This window comes from Acinonyx jubatus, chromosome D4 (genome assembly GCF_027475565.1).
Source record: "Acinonyx jubatus isolate Ajub_Pintada_27869175 chromosome D4, VMU_Ajub_asm_v1.0, whole genome shotgun sequence".
Taxonomy (NCBI): Eukaryota; Metazoa; Chordata; class Mammalia; order Carnivora; family Felidae; genus Acinonyx; species Acinonyx jubatus.
Genome location: NC_069391.1, coordinates 27,194,967 through 27,217,139, shown reverse-complemented (window position 1 = coordinate 27,217,139; position 22,173 = coordinate 27,194,967). Strand labels below are relative to the sequence as shown.

The window sequence follows — 22,173 nt, the reverse complement described above, 5'->3', positions numbered from 1 at the left end:
TATATAGCCCTTTATCAATATCTGATTATATTTTGAGGAGAACCTTTATTACAAAGTTTCATAGGGCATTATTAAAATATTTACACTTGTAGGTGCTTACAGAAACAAGGCTTGTGCTTCTGGAAAGATTATGAAGTAAAAGTACTTGCATTTTATTTTTACTGAGAATACAAGTACCTTGTTTGGGTTTGCTGTTACTACCCATGAAGAGTTACTGAACACCTAGACCTGTGCTGTCCAGTGTGACAGTACTTGTCACATGCAGCTATAAAAAGTGAAAATAATTAAAGTTAAAAAAGATAAACTTAGTTCCTCAGTTCTGTCTACATTTCAAGAGCTCATTAGCTTCATATGGCTATTGAGTACTATATGGGACAGCACATGTATAGGACATATTCATCATAGCATAAGATTTTATTGTACAGCCCTGATCTAGAGAGTATGAAAGATTAAATAACCAAATGTTTTATTTAAGTAGGAAGCATTATCAAAAAGTCTGAGGTATTTGTTACTAAAATTACTTATTTATTATGGTTTTATGACATCTATAAACACTGCAATGAATGTTGCAATTTTAGCTGCAAATTTATTATCGCTTTCATATTTCTAAAATATGTTTTTTATTTTTATAAATTAAATGTCAAATTTTACTGCCTCTTTGCTTTTATTCCTCATATCCTAATATTGTATTAAAAAGTTCCATTTGTTTTTGCAGCATTTAAGGATTTGGTTCTATTCCTTGGCCATGGCCCTATGACCTAAAATAATATCATTGATATTAAATAATATTGATCATTTTTAGTATGAAAGGTGTGGTAGTGATTAAGTTGTACACTAGAAATAAGAGGTTTTAAAACAGTATAAATACATATCTTATCTTTTGTAATTACAGGCCTTTGGAAATTTAACAATTTGAAGTTTTACATTGCTCCTCTTATATATGGTTTGTTTAGAGAATTGTTATGATTTATAATTCTTTCATTAAAATATCATGTTATGTGTTTTTGTTTGTTTATCTTAATCGTAGGAAGCTCTACAAAGGATCATTTCAACTCTGGCAAATAAAAATGATGAAATTCAGAACTTTATTGATACACTAAATCAAACACTAAAAGGAGTTCAGGTATGACTCTTTAAAAAATGTTTTGTTATATGTCACAATGAATGATTGTTGGGCCAAATCAATATAAATAAATATACTCCATGAACTCTAGATTATAAACTAAAGGAGGTGAGAGCAGGGTTTTTAAATGGCATATAAATAAAAAAATGCTTTCCTTACTATTCCTACATTCTCCATGGAAAAGTCAAATAGTAAGGAAAAAAGAAAACTCTGGAATTGTAGCTGCTAAGGAATAGTATAGTGCTTACTTTTGACCCTTTCCATTGTAGATTTGTCTTTTCTAATTCCAGTTAAGAGCAAATTATATTTCTTCAGAGTACTGGGATGCTAAACATTTCTTTTATGATAAATAGTAGAAGGAAAATGTAGGTGGTAAGAGGTCTGCTTATAGAACTGGAAGAAAGTAAAACATAAAACTAAAAAGTAAAGTGCCTAATGAAAAAAATGAATACTTAAGGAAACAGTCCCAGGTTTGGGCAGATAATCCATACTGTACATACTCAAATATTGATTACTGAGTGGTTAATGTGGGATTAGATTTAGGTCTTTTGCCTACCAGACTGCACATTTCTTTTTCCACAACTTGTTCTTGTCACTGTAAATCAATTAGTAAAGTGATTAACGCCACTTTTGATAAGACTCTAGTGAGATGATAACTTATTTTTATAAAAATTATAAGCAAAAGTTTGGTTTATGATATTGCAGTGGATTGTTACATATTAGGTCTCTTAACTGGTGCCAATTCTCTTAATGGAATGATTCATCTAAGTTGAAAAATGCCTAAGATAATTTCTTCTGTCTCATAATTACTGCAAGTGTGGATATTGCTTATGTAGAGATTTCACAGATATTTTAAGTTATTGTTGAAATAGCGTCTTGCTTAATGAGAAGAGGAGGAACTCTGGGAAGTTAATAGGCTTGAAATGCTTTATTGATTCTGCCACTGGTAACTACTTGTGTGGCTTTGGGCAAATCACTTTTCTGTATTTTAATTCCTAAAATTTAGGAGTTTGACTACAAATTCTAGTCAGAAGATGACTTCTGAGGTTGCTTCAAGCCCTAAAATTTAATGTTTGATAAATCTCTTAGGATCCAATAAGGAATTGCTTGGTCTTTTAAGTTCTGTATATCTTAATGTAAATGCACTGTTTTAGACAACCTGAAAGATTTTCAGATTTACACAAAATTAGTCCCATCCCTGTATGCTCAAACTTCTCCTCAGTTACGGAATCAAAATCTCTGGAATATTTCATTAAAATGCTTCATTGATGATTCTGATGCACGACAAAGAACCACTGGCTTACGGTCTGCCTTGGAACCTGACAAAGGTCTGGACAAAGGTGGCAATCTTAAAACAAACTTTCACATTGTCCTCTGGAAACATTGCTTTAAAAGATGAAGAGGGTATAGGCTAGTTCATAAAAAGTTGCTTCACTCATAGCGTAAGTGAGATAGTGCTCTCCGCGTTAGCAACCATCTTCTAGGATTTACCTGTTTTTAAAGCCTATGTCAAGTATTAGATTTTGTTGTTTATATGATGTCAGGCTGAGATGGTTTATAATGTGAATCTCTTCTCTGATAAGTATTTTCAAATGTTTGACAGCTCTTCAGTAAAATCATTGTTTTGTTTATTAAACAGGAAAATTCTTCTAACATACTTTCAGAGTTAGATGAAGAATTTGATAGTTTATATTCTATTTTGGACGAGGTGAAAGAAAGTATGATTAACAGTATCAAGCAGGAACAAGCTCGTAAATCACAAGAGTTACAGGTGAGATCATACAGCTTATTTAAATATGAATAATTTAAGTCTATTTAGTACTTGATTTCTTGACAGCAAAAATCAGTGAATTTCTGTGAATAACTACTTTTATGTTAGAGCCCACTTCTCTGAATCCTCTGTCTCTCTCTCTCTCTGCCCCTCCCCTGCTCACTGTCTTTCTCTCAAAAACAAAAAATGAACATTAAAAAAAAAGTCACTTAATTTTGAGAGAGAGAGAGCAAGTGGGGGAGAGGAAGAGAGAGAGGGAGACACAGAATCTGAAGCAGTCTCTGTGAGGTCAGCGCAGAGCCCCGATGTGGGGCTTGAACTCACAAACTGAGATCATGACCTGAGTGTAATTAAGAATCGGATGCTTAATCAACTGAGCCACCCAGGCAGGCGTCCCTCTTGTTTTTTCTTAATTGTGGTTAAAAACCTAAGATTTACCTTCTTAACTGCTTTTATTTATTTTTGAAAGAGAGAGAGAAAAAGTAGGAGGGTGAGTGGGGGAGGGGCAGAGAGAGAGAATCCCAGGTAGGCTTTGCTGTCAGAATGGAGCCCAATGCAGGACAAGATCCCATGAACTGTGAGATCATGACCATGACCTGAAATCAAGAGTCAGATGTTTAACTGACTGAACCACCCAGGCGCCCCTCTATTTTATTGTTATTATTATTACTATCATTATTATTTAAATTGAGATGTGCGACCTATAACATTTTATTAGTTTTATGTGTACAATATAATAATTTGCTATTTATACATATTGCAAAATGACCACCACAGTAAGTCTAGCTGACAGCCATCACCACACATAGTTACAGACTTTTTTTTTCTTGTGATAAGAACTTATAAGATCTACTCTCTTAGCAGTGTTTAGATATACAGTACAGTAGGGGTACCTGGCTGGCTCAGTTGGTAGAACCTGCAGCTCTTGATCTTGGGGTCGTGAATTTGAGGCCTATGTTGCAAAATGTGCAATATGATATTAATTGTATTCACCGTGCTGTACATTACATTCCCAGGACTTATTTTATAACTGGAAATTAGTACCTTTTGACCACCATCACCTGTTCATCCATATTTTAAATATTGTTTGGTAGTAGCCATCTTTATTTTTTTTTAATGTTTATTTTATTTTTTTTGAGAGAGACAGAGTGCAAGCAGGGGAGGGGTAGAGAAAGGGGGAAAACACAGACTCTGAAGCAAGGTCCAGGCTGTGAGCTGTCAGAACAGAGCCTTTTGCAGGGCTTAAACTCATGAACCGCGAGATCATGACCTAAGCCGATGTTGGGTAATTAGCCGTCTGAGTCACCCAGGCACTCCATAGTAACCATCTTAATGTATGTGAGATGATATCTCATCGTAGCTTTGATTTGCATCTCTAATGATTAATGATGTTGAGCATCTTTTCATATACTTGTTGCCCATTTGTATGTCTTCTTTGGAGAAATGTTTATTCAGGCCTCCTGCTCATTTTTTAATTGGGTTGTTTTTTGTTGTTGAATTGTAGGAGTTCTTTATATATTCTGGATATTAACCCTTTGTCAGATGTAGGATTTGTAATTATTTTCTACCATCCCGTAGGTTGTCTTTTCACTGTGTTATTTCCTTTAATATGGAGAAATTTTTAAATTTGGTATAGTCCCATTTGTCTCTTTTTGCTTTTGGTGTCATAGTCAAGAATTCATTGCAGACCCAGTGTCATGAAGTTTTCCTCTGTGTTTTCTCTTACAGTTTTATAATTTTGGGGCTTGTATTAATTAAGGTCTTTAATCCATTTCGAGTTAATTTTTGTATGTAGTGTTAGGTAAGGGTCTCAGTTCATTCTTTTGCATGTGAGTATCCAGTTTTTCCAGCACCATTTGTCTAAAAAGATTCTGTGGTTTTCTCATTGTGTGGTTTGACACTCCTATCAAAGATCATTTAACTGCGTATGTGTGGGATCCTTTCTGGGCTCTGTATGGGCTCTGGTCTATATGTCTGTCTCTATGCCAGTACCACACTGTCCTGATTACTGTAGCTTTGTAATAAATTTTAAAATCAGAAAGTGTGAGTGAGGTCTCCAGCTTGGTTCTTCTTTTTCAGGATTGTTTGGCACTTTGGAGTCCCTTGGGATTCCTTGTGAATTTTAACATGTTTTTTTTTTCTATTTCTGCAAAAAAGATGCTATGAAATTTTGATAGGGATTGAATTAAATTTGTAGATTGACTTGGGTGGTATAGACACTTTAATAATATTAAGTCTTCCAATTGAGATCATGGGATATCTTTCCATTTATTTGTATCAGCTTTAATTTCTTTCAGCAGTAGTTTTATAGCATTAAACGTATAGGTCTTTTGCCTCCTTAGTTAAGTTTACTTCAGAGTACAGTATTTCATTTTTGGGGTGCCTGGGTGGCTCGGTCAGTTAAGCATTTGACTCCCATTTCAACTCAGGTCATGGTCTCATGGTTCCTGAGATTCTCCCTTCCTCTCTCTGCCCTTCCCCTGCTCACGCTGTCTCTCAAAATAAATAAATCAACTTAAAAAAGAAAAGAAACTGATTTGAAGTGCTTTGAGGGGGGAAAAGCTTAATTAATAAAGGTAAGAGGGGGTATTTCAGTTAAGAGGTTGGTCAGTTGTTAAGATCATCAAAGTTCAAAAGTTTGGAAGAGTCTTCGAATCGTCTTGAAGCCAAGTCAGTGCCGATTTGGAGGATAGATCTGTATCATTTATGTCATGCCATGTGGGTTTTGATTTTTAGAAGTGTTATTCTTTGGGGTGCCTGGGTGGCTCAGTCGGTTAAGTGTCCAAGTCTTGATTTTGGTTCTGGTCATGATCTCATGGTTTCGTGAGTTTGAACTCCACATCAGACTCTGTGCTGACAGTGTGGAGCCTGCTTGGGATTCTCTCTCCCTCTCTCCCTCTCTCCCTCTCTGCCCCTCCCCCACTTGCTCTTTTTTCTCTCTCTCTAAACATAAATAAATAAACTTAAAAAAAAAAAAAGAAGAGTTTTTTATTAACTCAAGATGTTTGAGATTTTCAGAATGGGGTAATTTCTATCCATTGTGGAGTTTGATTTAAAGTATGTCTTTAAGACTTCCAAAAGAAGTGTGATATTTTAATTTCAGAACTTATTTTCTGACAGCTGTATACAGAGCTGGATATATGTGTGTACACGTAAAATCTACAGTGCTGTTCTTAGAACGAGCTGCATCTATTGCTCTTATAAACTATTAAGTTTCTGTTTCTAGTTGTTGACCAAATTGCCATTAATAGAAAATTGGGTTACATAAATTTATTTAAACTCTTTTTCTTATAGTCTCAGATGAACTTTGTTTACTTTGGATTTTGTGAATCTTAATTACATGATAATTTTTTTTTTTTTTTGCAACTGAGCTGATGATTCATGGAAGTCTTCCATTAAATTTACATTTGGGCTCTTTTTAAAAGGGATGATTTTACTCTGATTTTTTTGTCAAGTATTCTATCAGATTCATCACTGGCTGTTGAATAACGATGGAGAATTCAGAACATTGCAGAAAATAGAAGCAGAATTCCAAGTACTGTTTCAAAGTGGTCACTACAAGGATGTTAGACGATTTTTCTCTTCCTGTATCATCACTTGAGATCTTCATTTTTTCCAGAGATTCCATTGTTTTCTTTTTTCTTTTTTTTTTAATCTTACACTTGATTATCCTTTGTAACTCTTAATACTTGCTGTTCCTCAATGCCACAAAAATTTTGGCAATTTTTTTTTCATAGGAATAATGATCTAGGGGAGATCAAGAGATATTGAGGGGACAATACGCTATAAATAAGACTGTGAGTTGTTTAAATATAAGCTTTGTGGACAGAAGTTCATTCTTGAGGATGTTTTTGTATTATGATTCAAAGGAAAAGTTATGGTGATATCAGCCTAATGGTAATTCAAATATTAAAGGTTTATTGGGATAGTTTAAAAAACAAACATTAAAAAGAATCACAACTTGGCTACTGATGCCATTTTCTTCTTTAGTTGGAGACAGTAGAATATCTCTGTTTTTCCTTTGGGTTCACAAACTCAATAGTATGTTGTTTTCATTAAGATTTTATTAATTCCTCTAAATAACTGACAAGTTATTATTGCTCTTTAAATTGAATTCCTTTGTACTCTTTTTAACTTTCCCTCTTGACTTGAAAGCAAATTTATAGCATTTTCTTAGAATAAGATATTTTATCTTAAACTTTGACCTCAGATTTGATTCTTTTAATGGTTCCTTGAGATATATTCCTTATTCTTTTTGTTATTTCTTACTTTAAAGCTATGTTAACTTAGTTTGCCCTAGTGATCCTGTGTAGACCATTTATAGCTACCATTTTGTTCTGTGATTTTGCTTAAACCTTTCATAAAGCTCTCCAACAATTGAGATATTTCAAATGGTGGTTTGTTAATTATTCTTTGGAACTCATAAGAGTTTTACTCCTAGAAGGAGTAGTATTTTTAGTAGATTGTGGTTGGGTTCTTAGAATAATACATGAAAACCTATTTTAACCCAAAATATGGTAAAACTATTCTACTTTTCCACAGTTAAAATATAACATATCCAGAAACTAAGAAAATTAGCCATAGTTTATCTTTAGTGCTGATCTTAAGGGAAACCTAAGTAGATTTGAATATGGAATAGATAGTAATAGATATTAATATTCTGAAGAAAAATCTTGAGTACGTTAAAAACTTAGAAATATATCTGTTTCTTTGTTTAAAGGTATCACTAACAATAGTTTTTCATGACTGGGCTTAGTTTTAGACCACAAATGATAGAATGGAAGAGAACTAAGAAAGACTGGTACTTGAAATTAATACATCACCATAACAGAGCACATCACTGTAACAGTTACCATCTTTTGTTCCTCTTTATTCTTTTTGAAATCTTGGCAATTCCATTTGTGATTCCTGTGTTACCCAATTTTGGAAACTATAAATTATCATTTATGGTAGTATGTATTATTTGAGTAATGTGATAAATGGAATATTAAAATTATGCTCAACTGAATGTACCTTTAACTTGATTAATAAACTTTAGCTTAAATTGTTAAATATTATCAAGAAATTTAGTCTTCATTTATAGAGGATGTTGTCTGCAGATGAATTATTTTGATATTTTAATTTAAATTGTTGATAGTTAACTAAGTTGTTGATAGTTTTCTGATTACCTTGATTGAGAAGAATCTTTAAGTGAATTTGACCCCAACTTTTTATAACTGCTTTATTTTCTTTTGTGTTTTTAAATGATGGGTATATCTATATCTGTATGCAATTAAGCTATTTTGAATAAATTATGGAAAGATGTTAAGTACAATGTATTAAAATAATTAAAATTTATTACATATATGACTAGTGATTATGTTGCTTTAACACCTCTCTAAAATATTTTTGTTCAATTTTTGCTATTCAAATTGTAAGTTCATTATAACAATATACAGTTAAGATCCTCATGGAAATAGGAAATTTGTTTTAAAGATTTATTTTTATTATTTTTTAGAGTCAGCTCAGTCAATGTAATAATGCCTTGGAGAACTCAGAAGAACTACTAGAATTTGCAACACGGTCATTAGATCTAAAGGAACCTGAAGAATTTTCAAAGGTACCAAAAAACCAGCCAAAAAACTAAACCACTAAATAGGAAAGTTTTGTTTAAAAAAAAATGGTGCTTTCCCTTTCAATTTTGGATTTATTCAGCTATTTCTAATTCTAAAAAAGTCTTTGTGGAGGGTGCCTGGGTGGCTCAATCAGTTGAACATCCAGCTCTTGATTTCAGCTCAGGTCATGATCCCAGAGTCATGGGACTGATCCCCACGTTGGGCTCTCTGCTGATCGTGGAGCCTGCTTGGGATTCTCTCTCTCCCTCTGCCCCTCTCTTCCACTCACATGTTCTCTCTTGCTCAAAAATTAAAAATAAATAAATAAGTAAATAAATAGGCTTGGAATTTCTTAAGTAAATTGCTGTATATTTATGTTTTCCAAAGCAGACACCCAGATGTGTCTTTGGAGTCAAGAACAAATTATTTAATTTCTCTTTAATGCTCTATTCAGATGAATCAAGTTATTTTCTTTTTCTTTTTTTTTTAAATTTTTTTTAATGTTTTTATTTATCTTTGAAGGAGAGAGACAAAGCATGAGCGGGGGAGGAGCAGAGAGAGAGGGAGACACAGAATTTGAAGCAGGCTCCAGGATCTAAGCTGTCAGCACAGAGCCCAATGCGGGGCTCGAACTCATGAACTGTGAGATCATTACCTGAGCTGAAGTCGGATGCTTAACCGACTGAGCCACCCAGGCGCCCCTATTTTCTTTTTCAATTACATCCCTACTGGTTATTTATTTTAAGGGTACTTGTGTTTTTTACCTTTGTTATAAGTATTTTTTGACTTAGGAAAGAAGATTAATATTGCTATTAACATTGTTCAAAATCTAGTTTTGTATTCCTTCTATGAGCTGATTGGGAAAACATCACTTGATGCAGATGAGCACTGTAACCTAGTGAAATTTGTTATTAAATCTGTTATTAAATGTCCCACTGTTTAGTGTAACTGCTTGAATGTTTTGTTAAAATATGATGATGTAGGTTCTTTTTTTTAAGTTTATTTATTTATTTAGAGAGAGAGCATGCACACAAGAGCAAGGGAGGGGCAGAGAGAGATGGAGAGAGAGAATCCCAAGCAGGCTCTGCACTGTCAGTGTGGAGCTTGATGTGGGGCTAGAACTCACGAACCTGTGAAATCATGGCCTGAGCTGAAATCAAGAGTAGGACGCTTAACTGACTGAGCCAGCCAGGTGCCCCCAAAATGTAGGATCTTACTTGAAGGGTATGTTTGGTATGAAATATAAGCAGTAGAATAATAAGACTGTTAATGTTTTAACCTAGATCCTGGTATTTAGGAGATTCTGATTTCTAGATTTTAATTTTTATTTTAAGTTGGGTCATTTTTAAATGATTACCAAGTTATCAAATCAAATACACTCTATTTGATGTAGAATAAGGATGTAGAATATTTAAAAAAAGGTGTGAGAAAAGTGGGAACTTGAGCTATGTAATTAGTAAAATATATACTATGTAGGAATTTTATCAAGATAAGATATTTGAATTTGATATTTTCTTGGTCTTTGTGGAGTATGTAGTGAAAACTGCATTAGCACGGTTTTATAATCCATTTTTGTTCATCTAATATTTTAATTTCATGATTTTTCTCTGAACTTGAAGGTAGAAAAAACTTCTTTGAGAAGATAACATTTTAGTGGTTTACATCCCTTGCATTTTGAAAATGAATTTTAAAAATGGATTACTTGTAATGAAATGAATAAAAACATTCTTTTGCTGTAAATCTGTGACTTACTTAATTCTTGAATTTGGAGGTAGATTGTAAGTAGGTTCATCTTTGCATTTGGTAGGACTTGCTATATAAAGGAATTATGAGGGAAATGTATCATACTTTAAAGTACTTTAAAGATATATATACATCACCTTTGCAGAGGATGTTTATGGGATAACCTCAAATATCTGGAACATAGCCAAAAAATTTACAGAAAGCAAAAAGTATCTGAGTCATCAAAATTAGTGTCATAGAGTTCATGGGCAGGAATTAATATTCTTTTTTCATGATAGTTTCTTAGAATCTGGTGACTATTATATACATGGCGCTAGTAAATTTTTAGTTTTTTCTTCAGTTTCCTAGTTGTTAACAGAGTCCCCTTCTAGTGGAGTGAGGTAGTTATAAATGACAAACATAATCATGGCAGCAAGAACTAACAGCCTGAGAGTGAGGAAGAAGATAGGAAAACAGTAAAATATAGACAAAAGTACTCAAAAACAACTTGAACCCAGTTGCATTTAAGTAGGGACGGACGCTTGGGAAAACTGTGATCAAGTTTGTTTCTTCCAAGTTTCTCTTTCCACTATTTTCTGAGTCCTTTCCCCTTGCTCTCAAAGGCTGCTGTTTTCTCCTTTTTTTCCTTTGTCATAACTTTGTTAAAACTTATTCCCAGATGATTGTAAATTGGGAAGGTTCTGATAAATCCAATTGTGGTTTAAACATATTTTTTTAATGTTCCATGTTGCTTCTTATTTTATTATTTTGGTTTTTCAGCATTGTGCAGTATTGCTTAATTGTTTAACCCAATTGGAAATGTGATGAAATAAATTATTTGTCATTGTTTTGTACCTAAAAATCTGAGTTTATTGTTCAAGAAAAATGCTTAACTGAGAGTTGTTTGTGATTATTTTCTTAGTACATCCAAATAGTATCCAAATAATAGTTTGATTCCAAGTCACAGACCAAGTTCACTTTTCTAGTCAGCTGCGTGGACTATAGATAAGCTTGCCTCAAACACCTAATTGCTGACAGAATAGGGAAGATGACTTAAAATATTAAGTATTGGGCTAGCAGTACATTGTTAGATATTTGGGAAAATAAATTCTTTTAAGGTATACTGTTTATGAATATCCCATATTAAAGTGATCAAATCAGATTAATTTGATGACTAGCTCGTGGGCACAAAAAAATCATAGGCTGAAATCCAGCCCCTGAGTCTTTTTAGACTTTATTATTTTCGAAAAGAGTACTTTAAGTACTAACATTTAAATGATCATGTTGCAGTACCTCAGAGTACCTGAATATGAAGCTATGCTATTTACCAGCATTAGGCAATCTGAAAATGAATGAGTAAAAATGGCACAAATGGAAAAGGATATTGGAACATACTTTCATTAATTTTTTAAAATTTGGCATTACAAATTTGTTTTATTTTCATTAACTTTTTTTAACTGTTAGAGGTTTGCTTGATATGAATATATGAAGAAGGCTCACAAGCAAATGAAATTTGGATCATTTCCTTTATTTCTGGATGGACAAGTAGCCAAAATCCCACCAAACCTGGCTTCTCTGCTAATAGCTGGTCTGCAGAGCATTGCTTGGATCCTTTGGCAAAATTAATATTTCTGTTCCCCCATCCCTAAATTTGGAACTTGAATTCTACTTATGAAAAGAGCTGAGTCTGTGGGGCAGTTTCCAAGTCACTAACCACACAGTTCATTATCTTGCCACACATAACCCAATTTGTTAGACTAGAAGGGAGGGAATGGGTACCTGTACATGGAATCTTCAGTGGAATAAAAAGTACAGGGTGGGGTGAAAGGGGAACAGTGTCTTCTGCATTTGATCTTAGATGAAAAGGGAGAATGGATTTTGTGTATTTCCCTCTTCAGACTCATAGTAACTCGCCATTGGCATATTGTTCAGTCGGTGTCAGCCTCTGACCACTGGGCGGAACAAATAAGGAGAAGGGTAGAAGCTGAGTGTGTTTTCAAGGGAACAGGAGTATTAGCAGAAGTGCTTTCTGTGGGTTGAAGTCAGGAATGCTGAGAGAGGAAAGAATCTTTACCAAAAGCGTGAATGTTTCAGTTACGAAGGCAATTTAAAAACAAATATAAATATTTGTTAAGAATGGCCAAACTGTGGGTGCCTGGATGGCTCAGTCAGTCAAGCATCTGACTCTTGATCTCAGCTCAGGCCTTGGTCTGAGGGGTTGTGAGTTCAAGCCCTGCATTGGGCTTCACACTGGGTGTGAAGCCTACTTTAAAAAATTTTTCGAATAGAATAGCCCAAACTGTAATTTTTCACCTTATTTCATTTCTGGGCATTTATGTCTTATGTGTTTAGTCATAGAACAGATGTATGCAGTACTGTATTCAAAATTTATTTCAAGTTATTTACTGTAGCTTTGTGAAGAAGGCTTAAATGATCATATTTTAGTTCTTTTTATAAACAGATAAGGATATGTATCGAAAATATAAAACTTTTAATATATGGTTTCAACTGGTGTGCAGTAGTTTTGTTTTTTATTTTTTTTAAAGCTAGTATTTTTACTTAAAGGAAAATAGCATCTCTTTTCATTTTCTCTTTCATTCTTTGGAGCCATCTCTTTTTCATTTTCTTGGAGTCCCTTTCATTTCCCAGGTTATTCCTTAACATGGTATTTTTGGGGTGAGGGCACGAGTCTCAATTATATATAATAAACAGTATTGGGAAAGTATTAAATGTTTGCCCCTTAGTCATTTTCAGATTGTCTCGAGAAAACATTACAAAATTATGTTTCCCAAATCTAATGGGAAAATCTGTTTTATACTAAAACAATGTGAATGAACATATAGACAAGACTTGAAAAGTTTCTTAGTGTTGTGTGGCATTCAGAGTGTTACCAGGAACTCTATTGGACTCTACTGCAAATCAAAATAAAGATAAATCCTGTCAGGCAAATGCTAGTTTTGAAATCTAGCTTTTGCTAGATTCATCATTTTGACAGCATGAGTGTATTTTTCTCTATTGTTATTCAGAAACAGATATACAGTTGGCCCTTAAACAAGATAGGAGCTATGAGCACCAACCTCCACATAGTTTAAAATCCATGTATGACTTTTTTTTTTTAATGTTTTATTTATTTTTGAGACAGAGAGAGACCGAGCATGAACGGGGGAGGGTCAGAGAGAGAGGGAGACACAGAATCTGAAGCAGGCTCCAGGCTCTGAGCTGTCAGCACAGAGCCCGATGCAGGGCTCGAACTCACGGACTGTGAGATCATGACCTGAGCCGAAGTCGCACACTTAAGTGACTGAGCCACCCAGGCGCCCCTCCATGTGTGACTTTTGACTCACCCAAAACTTAACTACTCATAGCCTACTGTCGACCAGAACCCATACCTATAGCATAGTTGATTAATGTATATTTTGTGTGTTATGTGTATTATATGCTGAATTGTTCAAGTAAGCTAGAGAAAAGAAAATGTTACTAAGAAAATCATAAGGAAAAGAAAACACATTTACAGCACTATGCTGTAAACCACCTATATATAAGTGGGCCATGTAGTTCAAAGCCTGTGTTGTTCAAGGGTCAACCGTATTCTTATTTTTGTTGCTTTTTATTAATGTTCTGATTTTAACTAACTTTTCCCTAGTGGCCTCTTCATTTTAGTCTGTATTTCAGAGAATTCGATTGTTGAAGTGTTTAATTTGGATAATTTTTTAAAAGTTATGTGAAAATAAGATGGCTTAGGATGAACTTTTGGGGTTTGAAGATACTTTAGTGCTCATCACCTTATAGATGAGGTAACTGAATCCTAAACGAGTTAAGTAACTTGTTGGTTCATGTGGTGTGAAACTCAGATATCTTAAACCTTGGTCTCAGACTGCATATTTTTTGCTGATGAATTTCAAAACTTTTGCTGAGTGGAAGAAATTTGAAAATCTCAAATTTTGTTCTTTTTGGGTAAATGATTCATTGAGTACAGTAAGCAAGAGCTAAAATTTTTATTATTATTTCCATTTTAACTGTTTAGAAAATACTATTCAATTAGCTGCCCCACAGTTGGATTATTTTAGGGTACTTTGTATCTAACATCTTCCTATAAAAATAGAAAAATGAGGATATTAAAAAGAAATACAGAAACAATAAGATCTTAACTTTCAGAGTGCTTGATAAATTCGTGGAAGAAAATAGTTTCTGTATCTACTTATAGCAGATTAAAACCAAGAGAGATTGGGAAAGATCTGGTTTAACTTCTTTATATCTAATTGGTAATTATGAAGAACCATTTGCAATTACTCCTATTTATACTCTTATTACAGTTCTATTTAAAGAAGTTTGGTCTCAGGTGATAGATTCCTATAACTGATCAGGATTGTAAGATTTATTTTGAAAACAATTAATTGAGAGGTGGAGGAAGAGATTGGGAGAGAAAGGAGCCATATCTGAAGGCAATAAAGTTAAGTGTTGGCAAGGATTTCAATAAAAGATTGAAATAGAAATAGTTATTGAAATTGAAAACAGTGGTATTGAGCAAGGTAATATGGCTAATACTTCTTGAAGACTTTCTAAAAATATACAGTGCCATTACCCAAAAATCTGAAGATTCACTGAGGCCTGTTCATAATTCACTAAGTGGAATTCTGTAGATGCAAATAAATGTGTTAGAGATAGAGCAATGGTAAATTCTGAAATCGTTTGGTAATTGGTAAGCAGAGATGTTTAATTGACAGAATGCATCACTCTTGAAAGAGGAATCAGGCAGCATAGTAATGTGTGTCTTTTGGATAGATTTCTGCTTTGGGAGAAGAAATTCCAGAAAAAAATTAAACAATTTTCCAATTTAAGATGTTTCTTGAAATTGGGCCCTTTTAGAGAAGTATCTTCAGAATTTGAGACTTTCTCCCCTTTTTTATCACACAGAGTAACTTTTTCAACCCCTTCTGCATTTACACAGTGTATGTACTGTTAAATTCGAACCTAAATGAAAGAGGAAATGCTGAGTCTTCAGTTTGATGACCTGGGTATGTTTATGTGTAAATACACAAGACAATTTTTCCAACATTATTTGGCTTTTCATATATTCCTTTTCTGGTTTGCCACAAGTAATCTAATACATTAAATGTAACAAGAAAGCTTTACACGCGTGTGCACATGCATGCACTTGCACAGACACACTAAAAAAACGGCACCGTTACTAAATTAAGTAACTCTATACACAAAATTGAATCACTATGGTCAGTTTAAAAGACACAGTATTGAGGGCGCCTGGCTGGCTCCATCAGTAGAGCATGCGAATCTTAATCTCAGGCTCGTGAGTTTGAGCCCCACTTTGGGTATAGAGATTACTTTAAAGAAAATTGTTGTAGGGAAATTAAACATATATATTGTATAGTGTTCTTGAAAGATGAAATAAAATCTTAGTTTATTTTTTAAAAAAAGATAGTAATGGTCTTCAGATTGTTGGGTTCTTTGAGAGTGACAGGTAAGTAACATTTCTCTAACCAAGTTCTAAACCAGTTGGGAAATAAGAGAAGACAGTAAAGCTGATAAGCCAAATACCAACAAAACGATACTGGAGAATTTGGCTTATAGCAACGGGTAAGCTTTCTAATACTGAATCCTAGAGTTAGTCAGACTTGCCCACCTAGGTATAGTCAATACAAGGCTATCTCAGTTCTGTGTGTGTGTGAGAGAGAGCCTGTTTCTGTCAAGCTTCCTGCATAGAGGCAAAGAACAGAATATATGTTCTCAGTAGGCAAGCAAGTTGCCAGAAAGAGGAAAAGTAACTGAGCTACTTATTTCTAGTTTCTCCTTTCAAACCCATCTCAGATTAAGTCCTTTCACCTCACCTGGAGGAAGAAATAAAGGGAGTCTAGGGGGTAATGGTAGTGGCACTTATCCATATTTAAAGAAACAAGAGGATTCTCCTCTTTCTCTCCTCTGACATTTATATTAAAATCTTTGGTTTGTAATTCTAGCTGTAATGACAGTGGTTTTTAAAAATCATTGTAATTGACTTTCTTAACATTTCTTGTTCCTAATACCAAGGTAGTATCATGACTTGAGACACGTATCAGTGCCACCTAATTGGGTTGTTTCCTGCAGAATGCGGGACTTGGAAAGTCTCTTTAGAAACTTATTAAGGACTAAAATGTCTTTTTGGTTTTAAATTTTTTAAATGTTTATTAATTTTTGAAAGAGAGACAGAACACAAGCAGGGGAGGGACAGAGAGGGAGGGAGACAGAATCCAAAGCAGGCTCCAGGCTCCGGGCTGTCAGCACAGAGCCCGACGCAGGGCTCAAATCCATGATCTATGAGATCATGACCTGAGCCCAAGTTGGATGTTTAACTGAATAAGCCACCCAGGCACCCCAGGACTAAAATTTCTTGATAGAGGGAAGAGAATGATTAGTATACAGGTCTCACAGTTGATTCTGGTAGTGCTGGTAATGTGTCATATGCTGATGTCCTAAATGTCAGTTCTGGTTTTTTGTGTAGAAAGATATTCAGACCAGGATATTTTGGATGGGTATAAAAATGACCAATACCAAATAAGAACAGTATTAGAACTGAAGAGGAGAGGCAGCAGAAGCATTGCTATATACATCAAATTAGTGTTCAACTAAATTGAATAACTATTAGTATTACCATGTGCCAGGCGTTATGCAAGGCCTAGGATTAGAGTGTAGAGCAAAACAGCTATAGTTTACATTGGATGTATTATTGTTAATTATGGTGGTCAGTGTGGGGGAAAAAAACTTTTGTTAAATATATTACATTCTATGTAAATGTGAAGGGGACAGCAGTTTTTGTGTGTATTTTTCATTGTTTTTCTGTATACTCTATAGCACCAAGTGATAGCTCTTTCTTTCCTAAACTTGTGTTAGCATTCTCAAAAAAAAAAAAAAACTAAAAAATACCCAAACATATCTCATGCATAGTAGGCTGAAGTTAGCAGCTTCTGTATCATCTCAGGGAAAGACCCTATTGCTACAAGTATTTCTCTGGTTTCTCCTTGTCTGAATTTTTGTCATTACAACTGTACTCTTTTGGATAAAGGATTGTAGAACTGCAGCCCAGTTTTATATGTTAGCAGGCAAGCTCTCAAAATACAAAGTCTTTGCCCAGGGAAGGCATATAGAGAAAACTTGGAACAACCATGATGAAATGGTGAAAGATCACTGAAGAAAAATTGGAGAACAGATTTGACATGTATAAGAAAACCATTAGATTGCATAGAAATGTGTGCCCCATGAAGGAGATTGATTGTTCTAGTTGAAGAGTGTCAGACTGAATGCAAGTGGAGGTGTGCTTTGATAATCTTAAGGTAAGGAAAAACATTTATAGTCATCTGGAATTAGTTTGAAGTGTTAAATTTTCCTCCTTTTAAGGTGACTTATATGGGGTCTGGATATCTTTTTTTTTTTTACTATAATTCTAACATCACGTTGTGCAAGCTGATATGAACTGTACAGATTTCCTGTAATACATGTTTTGATGACTGTGAAACTAATCTATTCCAGGGTTTATATCCTAACTTTTCTTGCATGTCACTGCCATTGAAACTTGCATGAAAAACACTAACTGCCTTCTTTCTCTTCTCCCTGATTTGCTTCAAGGCTGCCAGACAGATCAAGGATAGGTATGGTATACAACCTACATTTTTATATGTGTCAATATTGAAGTCAGAAATGAAATTCAAGAACAGTTTCTTACTAGACTTTCGTTGGTTAAAATAAAAATACCTAATATCCAAGTATAAAAAAAGAAAATGTCTTCTGCATATCTTCTGGAATAAACAATATATCAGCAAGATTAAAAAAAATTAGTTGTGGGCAATTATGTACTTCCAAAAGAATTTCATTTCTGGTATAATATAGTTAGTTTTAGTACAGTTCTTTAATTAGCTATGAATGGTTGGGAACCCATTTTGGATAATTAAAAAATACATATTTCCTGGAATGTATTTTTTTGTTGTTCATAAATTTTATAATTATGTCTTATTTTCTGAGAAGTCATAGCATTTTTAATAGTCCTCAAGAGCTAAAGCTCTCCTACTTCACTGCTCTCCTGTTTAACACCTTTGTATTCTCATTCCATCCTGTTCCTGGTGCCATCTCTTTCTGTTTCTCATGCCACTCCTATTTAGTGTGTGGGAAGAGAAAATTAAAACGATGACTTTGTTTTAAGAGGTCTTTCTCATTGATAGAGACAGGATTAAGAAAGGTAATGTAGTACTGGCTGTAATGAATACACCAAAGGGCTAAAAGAGCTGCTAGCAGTTTTGGATTGGGTTACCACAGAAGGGATGGTTTTGCTCTTCCTGGCTAATCACTACACATTGAATAGTGAGATTATCACTTAAGGTTTACTCCTTTGAGGATTATGAAATTTGCTGAAAGGGGTAGCTCTTCAAAGCACCACTCTGAATCCTAGATTAAATTATTTATTCTTCATCAGATAATTCACAAAATTATTCATCATGGGTTGTGTGAAAACCAGTGTGTCTATTGTTAATCTTGGCTGAAGTCTTCAATTCTGTTTTTCTGATGGCCTATTATTTGACTAGAGGCAAGAGTCACATGCCAGTCTTTAGCACTCTTAGCACAGATGTTAGTTTTTATATATTTTTGGTATATTTTATATCAGGGAGTGATTAAAGACGTGGGTCATTCTTATCAATCCTGCTTGTGGAAAGGTGATTATGAGAATTTGAAGGTGAGAAGTATTGAATGTACAAAGGAATGGGTGCTAGATAGGTCAGTTTTTTGGATAAGGTAGAATTGGGTTGTATCTGCTGGAATTCGGTACGAGTAATCCATCTTTCAGTGTGGCTAGATCATTCTCTTTAGCCACCTACTCCACTCTCCACTCTGTCGTTCCCTGGTCTCTGATTTTCTGGATTAGACGTCATTTCCTAATCAGGCTTTTGGCTATCCAAAGACTTTTTATGAGAGCCCTTGCAAGATCTTCTTTTGTTCCTCTCCTAGGAATCTATATGGTTCTGTGCTTCCAAGAATCCTTTTCTTACCCCTTACCTCTTTCTCTGTCCAGATATGTTTGTCAGAATTTAATGCTCATTTTTTCATGGCTGAATGCAAAGCTTTAGTGAAGCTTAACTTCTTTGCCCCTCGAAGCCTACTTCTTGGCTTGATTTCATCAGTTTCTGAGTGATATCAGCAGTCAGGGTTCCTTTTCTCTGTCAAAGCACATTTTTTTTTTTTTTTGATCAAAGTCTATACATTATTTATTTTGGCTACCTACAAAATTTTTACTCAGTGCCTGAGAACTTCTGGGTCTTGGGCTTAATGTTTTAAAACTTCATAATGTCCAGGTTTCTCTGATATAGATATTAGGTGCTCTCTCAGGAAACAAGCTTCTAGAATTCCATCATTGCCATTTATGATATAAAAATAATTTAAATATATAGTCAAAATAAAACAGTTTCTATTGAGGGAAGAAGTGGCATTTTAAGGAAAAGTGTGTACCATACCTGACCAGGGAATCAAGTATATACAATTGAAAGGGAATCAAGTATATACAATTGAAATTGAATATTTATCATTTGTTGTGATAGAGGTTATGCAGGAGAAACAGTGAGAGTGACAGTTAAAACTAGCAACTGAAAGGAAAAGATAATACACATCAGATCTCTGTAACTTTACAGATCACTAGTATGTACTTCTGGGTGCTTTTAGTAATGTTGTAAGATGATTAGTTGAGGTTTGTTGTGGATTTCTGGTTCTTGAAAGAAAGGGATCTTGAAAGGGTAGGTCAAGTTAATTAGGTAGATACTTTGAGGAAATGAAAGTGCTCATGCATATGTTTTGCAGTTATTTTGTCTTTGTAAAAATAAAACTAAGGGGAAAGGATCCTTATATTCAGCTTGTATTATAGGAAGTAAACCAAGAAAATCAAGGTGAATTAAAACAGTCCTGATCACAAGGATCTTGTAATGTAGAGAATTATCTAGGATTGTAGATTGTTGGTTTGGGCTTTCAGACACAATGGTCTAAATTTATTCAGTTTAAAAGTAAAAAATTTGTTCAGTCTTTTGAAAGATTATAGCATTGTTGTACATCTGTGTTGATTTAAGGAGACTGAAATCTTCATTGACCAGAAAATAAAGGTTATTCTTGTTTTTTAGGTTTTGATAGACCTTTCTAATGTACTTTTGGGGGACATTCTTTTTCTTTGAGGCCTTAGTGATTAAAATCAAGTTTTGTAGATAAAGTTTCAGATTTAAATTCCCTAAAATACTTTCGGATATTTTTTTTGAATAGTTCTCAAAAAACATTTAAATAGGTTTAGAAGCATCCAAGTAGGTTCAAACCCATTTATTGATTCAGTAGACATTTACTAAGTACCTATCTGAATATAGCTCTTTCAGAAGTCTTCAAATCACAAGATACTTGGGCAGTAAAGAACAAACTAAGTGGGGCACCTGGGTGGCTCAGTCGATTAAGCATCCAATTCTTGATTTGGCTCATGTCATGATCTCACAGTCACGAGATTGAGCCCCTCTCAGGCTCTTTGCTGGGCATGGATCCCACTTCAGATTCTCTCTCTCTCTCCCTCTGCCCTTCCCACTCACATGCACACTCTCTACAAAAATAAATAAATAAAAGAACAAAGTAAGACTGAGCCTTTGTTTCTAACTTTTTATTGATATCACCTGAAATTTAAGTATTGAGAACCAATAACTTAAAGTAATGTGTGTGAAATATTCAGCATTGTGCTTGGTATTCAGTGAGTTCCCTTTCCCATAAATTGTATTTCACTATAGCACATTCTTCTTGATCAATAGATCAGCTGTCATTGTTATTAATAAAATACTTTCCTAGTTAAAAAAAAATTTTTTTAACGTTTATTTATTTTTGAGACAGAGAGAGACAGAGCATGAATGGGGGGAGGGTCAGAGAGAGAGGGAGACACAGAATCGGAAGCAGGCTCCAGGCTCTGAGCTGTCAGCACAGAGCCTGACGCGGAGCTCGAACTCACAGACCGCGAGATCACGACCTGAGCCGAAGTCGGACGCTTAACCGACTGAGCCACCCAGGCGCCCCTACTTTCCTAGTTTTAAAATGAAGTAAACTAACTGAATACAGCATCCGTTTGACATTTTTTATCCCAAAATAACTGAAGATAGCAAGTTTGATATCTTCCCATACCACGTATCTCTGGGTAGATTTGGCAGATTTGGCAGATTTGAATGACTAGGCCTAGTATTCCCTTTGTTCCTCAGCTCTATTTACTTCTCCCAAATTGTGTACTAGCAGGACATCATCCGTAAATAGTACTTTTGTATCATTCTTTGACCAAAGATGATAAGGGGTGTTACTTTGTTATACTTGTGGAAACTTATTGTAATATAAAAAATTGAAATTTGAGATAAAATGGCAAATTAATAGAATATAAGAATTTCTTTTAATCTCCAGTTTTAATTGACAGAACAGTTCCCCCATACTTTGTGTAAAATGAGGTCTGGTATGGCTTCTTTCTTTTTTTGTTTTGTTTTTAATACCATATTCATCTAATAATGTGTATTGGACTGTTATTTCCATGGCATATGGTTTCACAAGGCTGTTTCTCCTTATATCCTTCCGTTTAGCTGATTTTGATGCATCACAGCGACACCTACTAACATGGTTTTCAAAATTGTGATTTCACTTCTCTCCTTTCTCATCCGTGGCCCATCTTTGGCAGCTGCCAGGTGCACAATATTTGGTCAGTGTACTTTTACTCTTATTTGAGGATACATGGAGTAGTTGTGACTACTAAAGAGAGCATGCAGTTCATGATCTGGCACGTGAGAAGGGGTGAGGTTGGCATCAGGAAGTCAGTGAGATTGAGCGTACAGAGGCTCAGATCCCTGTTGAGTCTGCTAATGATGATTTTATATGGGATATTTTCTCTTGAGATATTTTCATTTGTGTACAATTTTATAAAACTGGCTGGAGGAAAGTTG

At 34.5% G+C, this 22,173-nt stretch overlaps 1 protein-coding gene across 7 annotated transcripts in view; it reads left to right on the top strand.

Moving 5' to 3' along the window:
* Positions 1-22,173, top strand: part of FSD1L (fibronectin type III and SPRY domain containing 1 like) — a 72,812-nt gene that overhangs the window by 18,375 nt on the left and 32,264 nt on the right. For 5 of the 7 annotated variants that reach the window (XM_015077223.3, XM_015077222.3, XM_053204845.1 and 2 more), the window contains 4 exons: positions 1,028-1,123; positions 2,763-2,894; positions 8,392-8,493; positions 17,825-17,847. In XM_015077223.3, the coding sequence (XP_014932709.1) occupies positions 1,028-1,123; positions 2,763-2,894; positions 8,392-8,493; positions 17,825-17,847 (353 nt within the window). The remainder of the gene's footprint in view (positions 1-1,027; positions 1,124-2,762; positions 2,895-8,391; positions 8,494-17,824; positions 17,848-22,173) is intronic. The other 2 variants (XM_053204846.1, XM_053204847.1) reach the window with 2 other exon arrangements.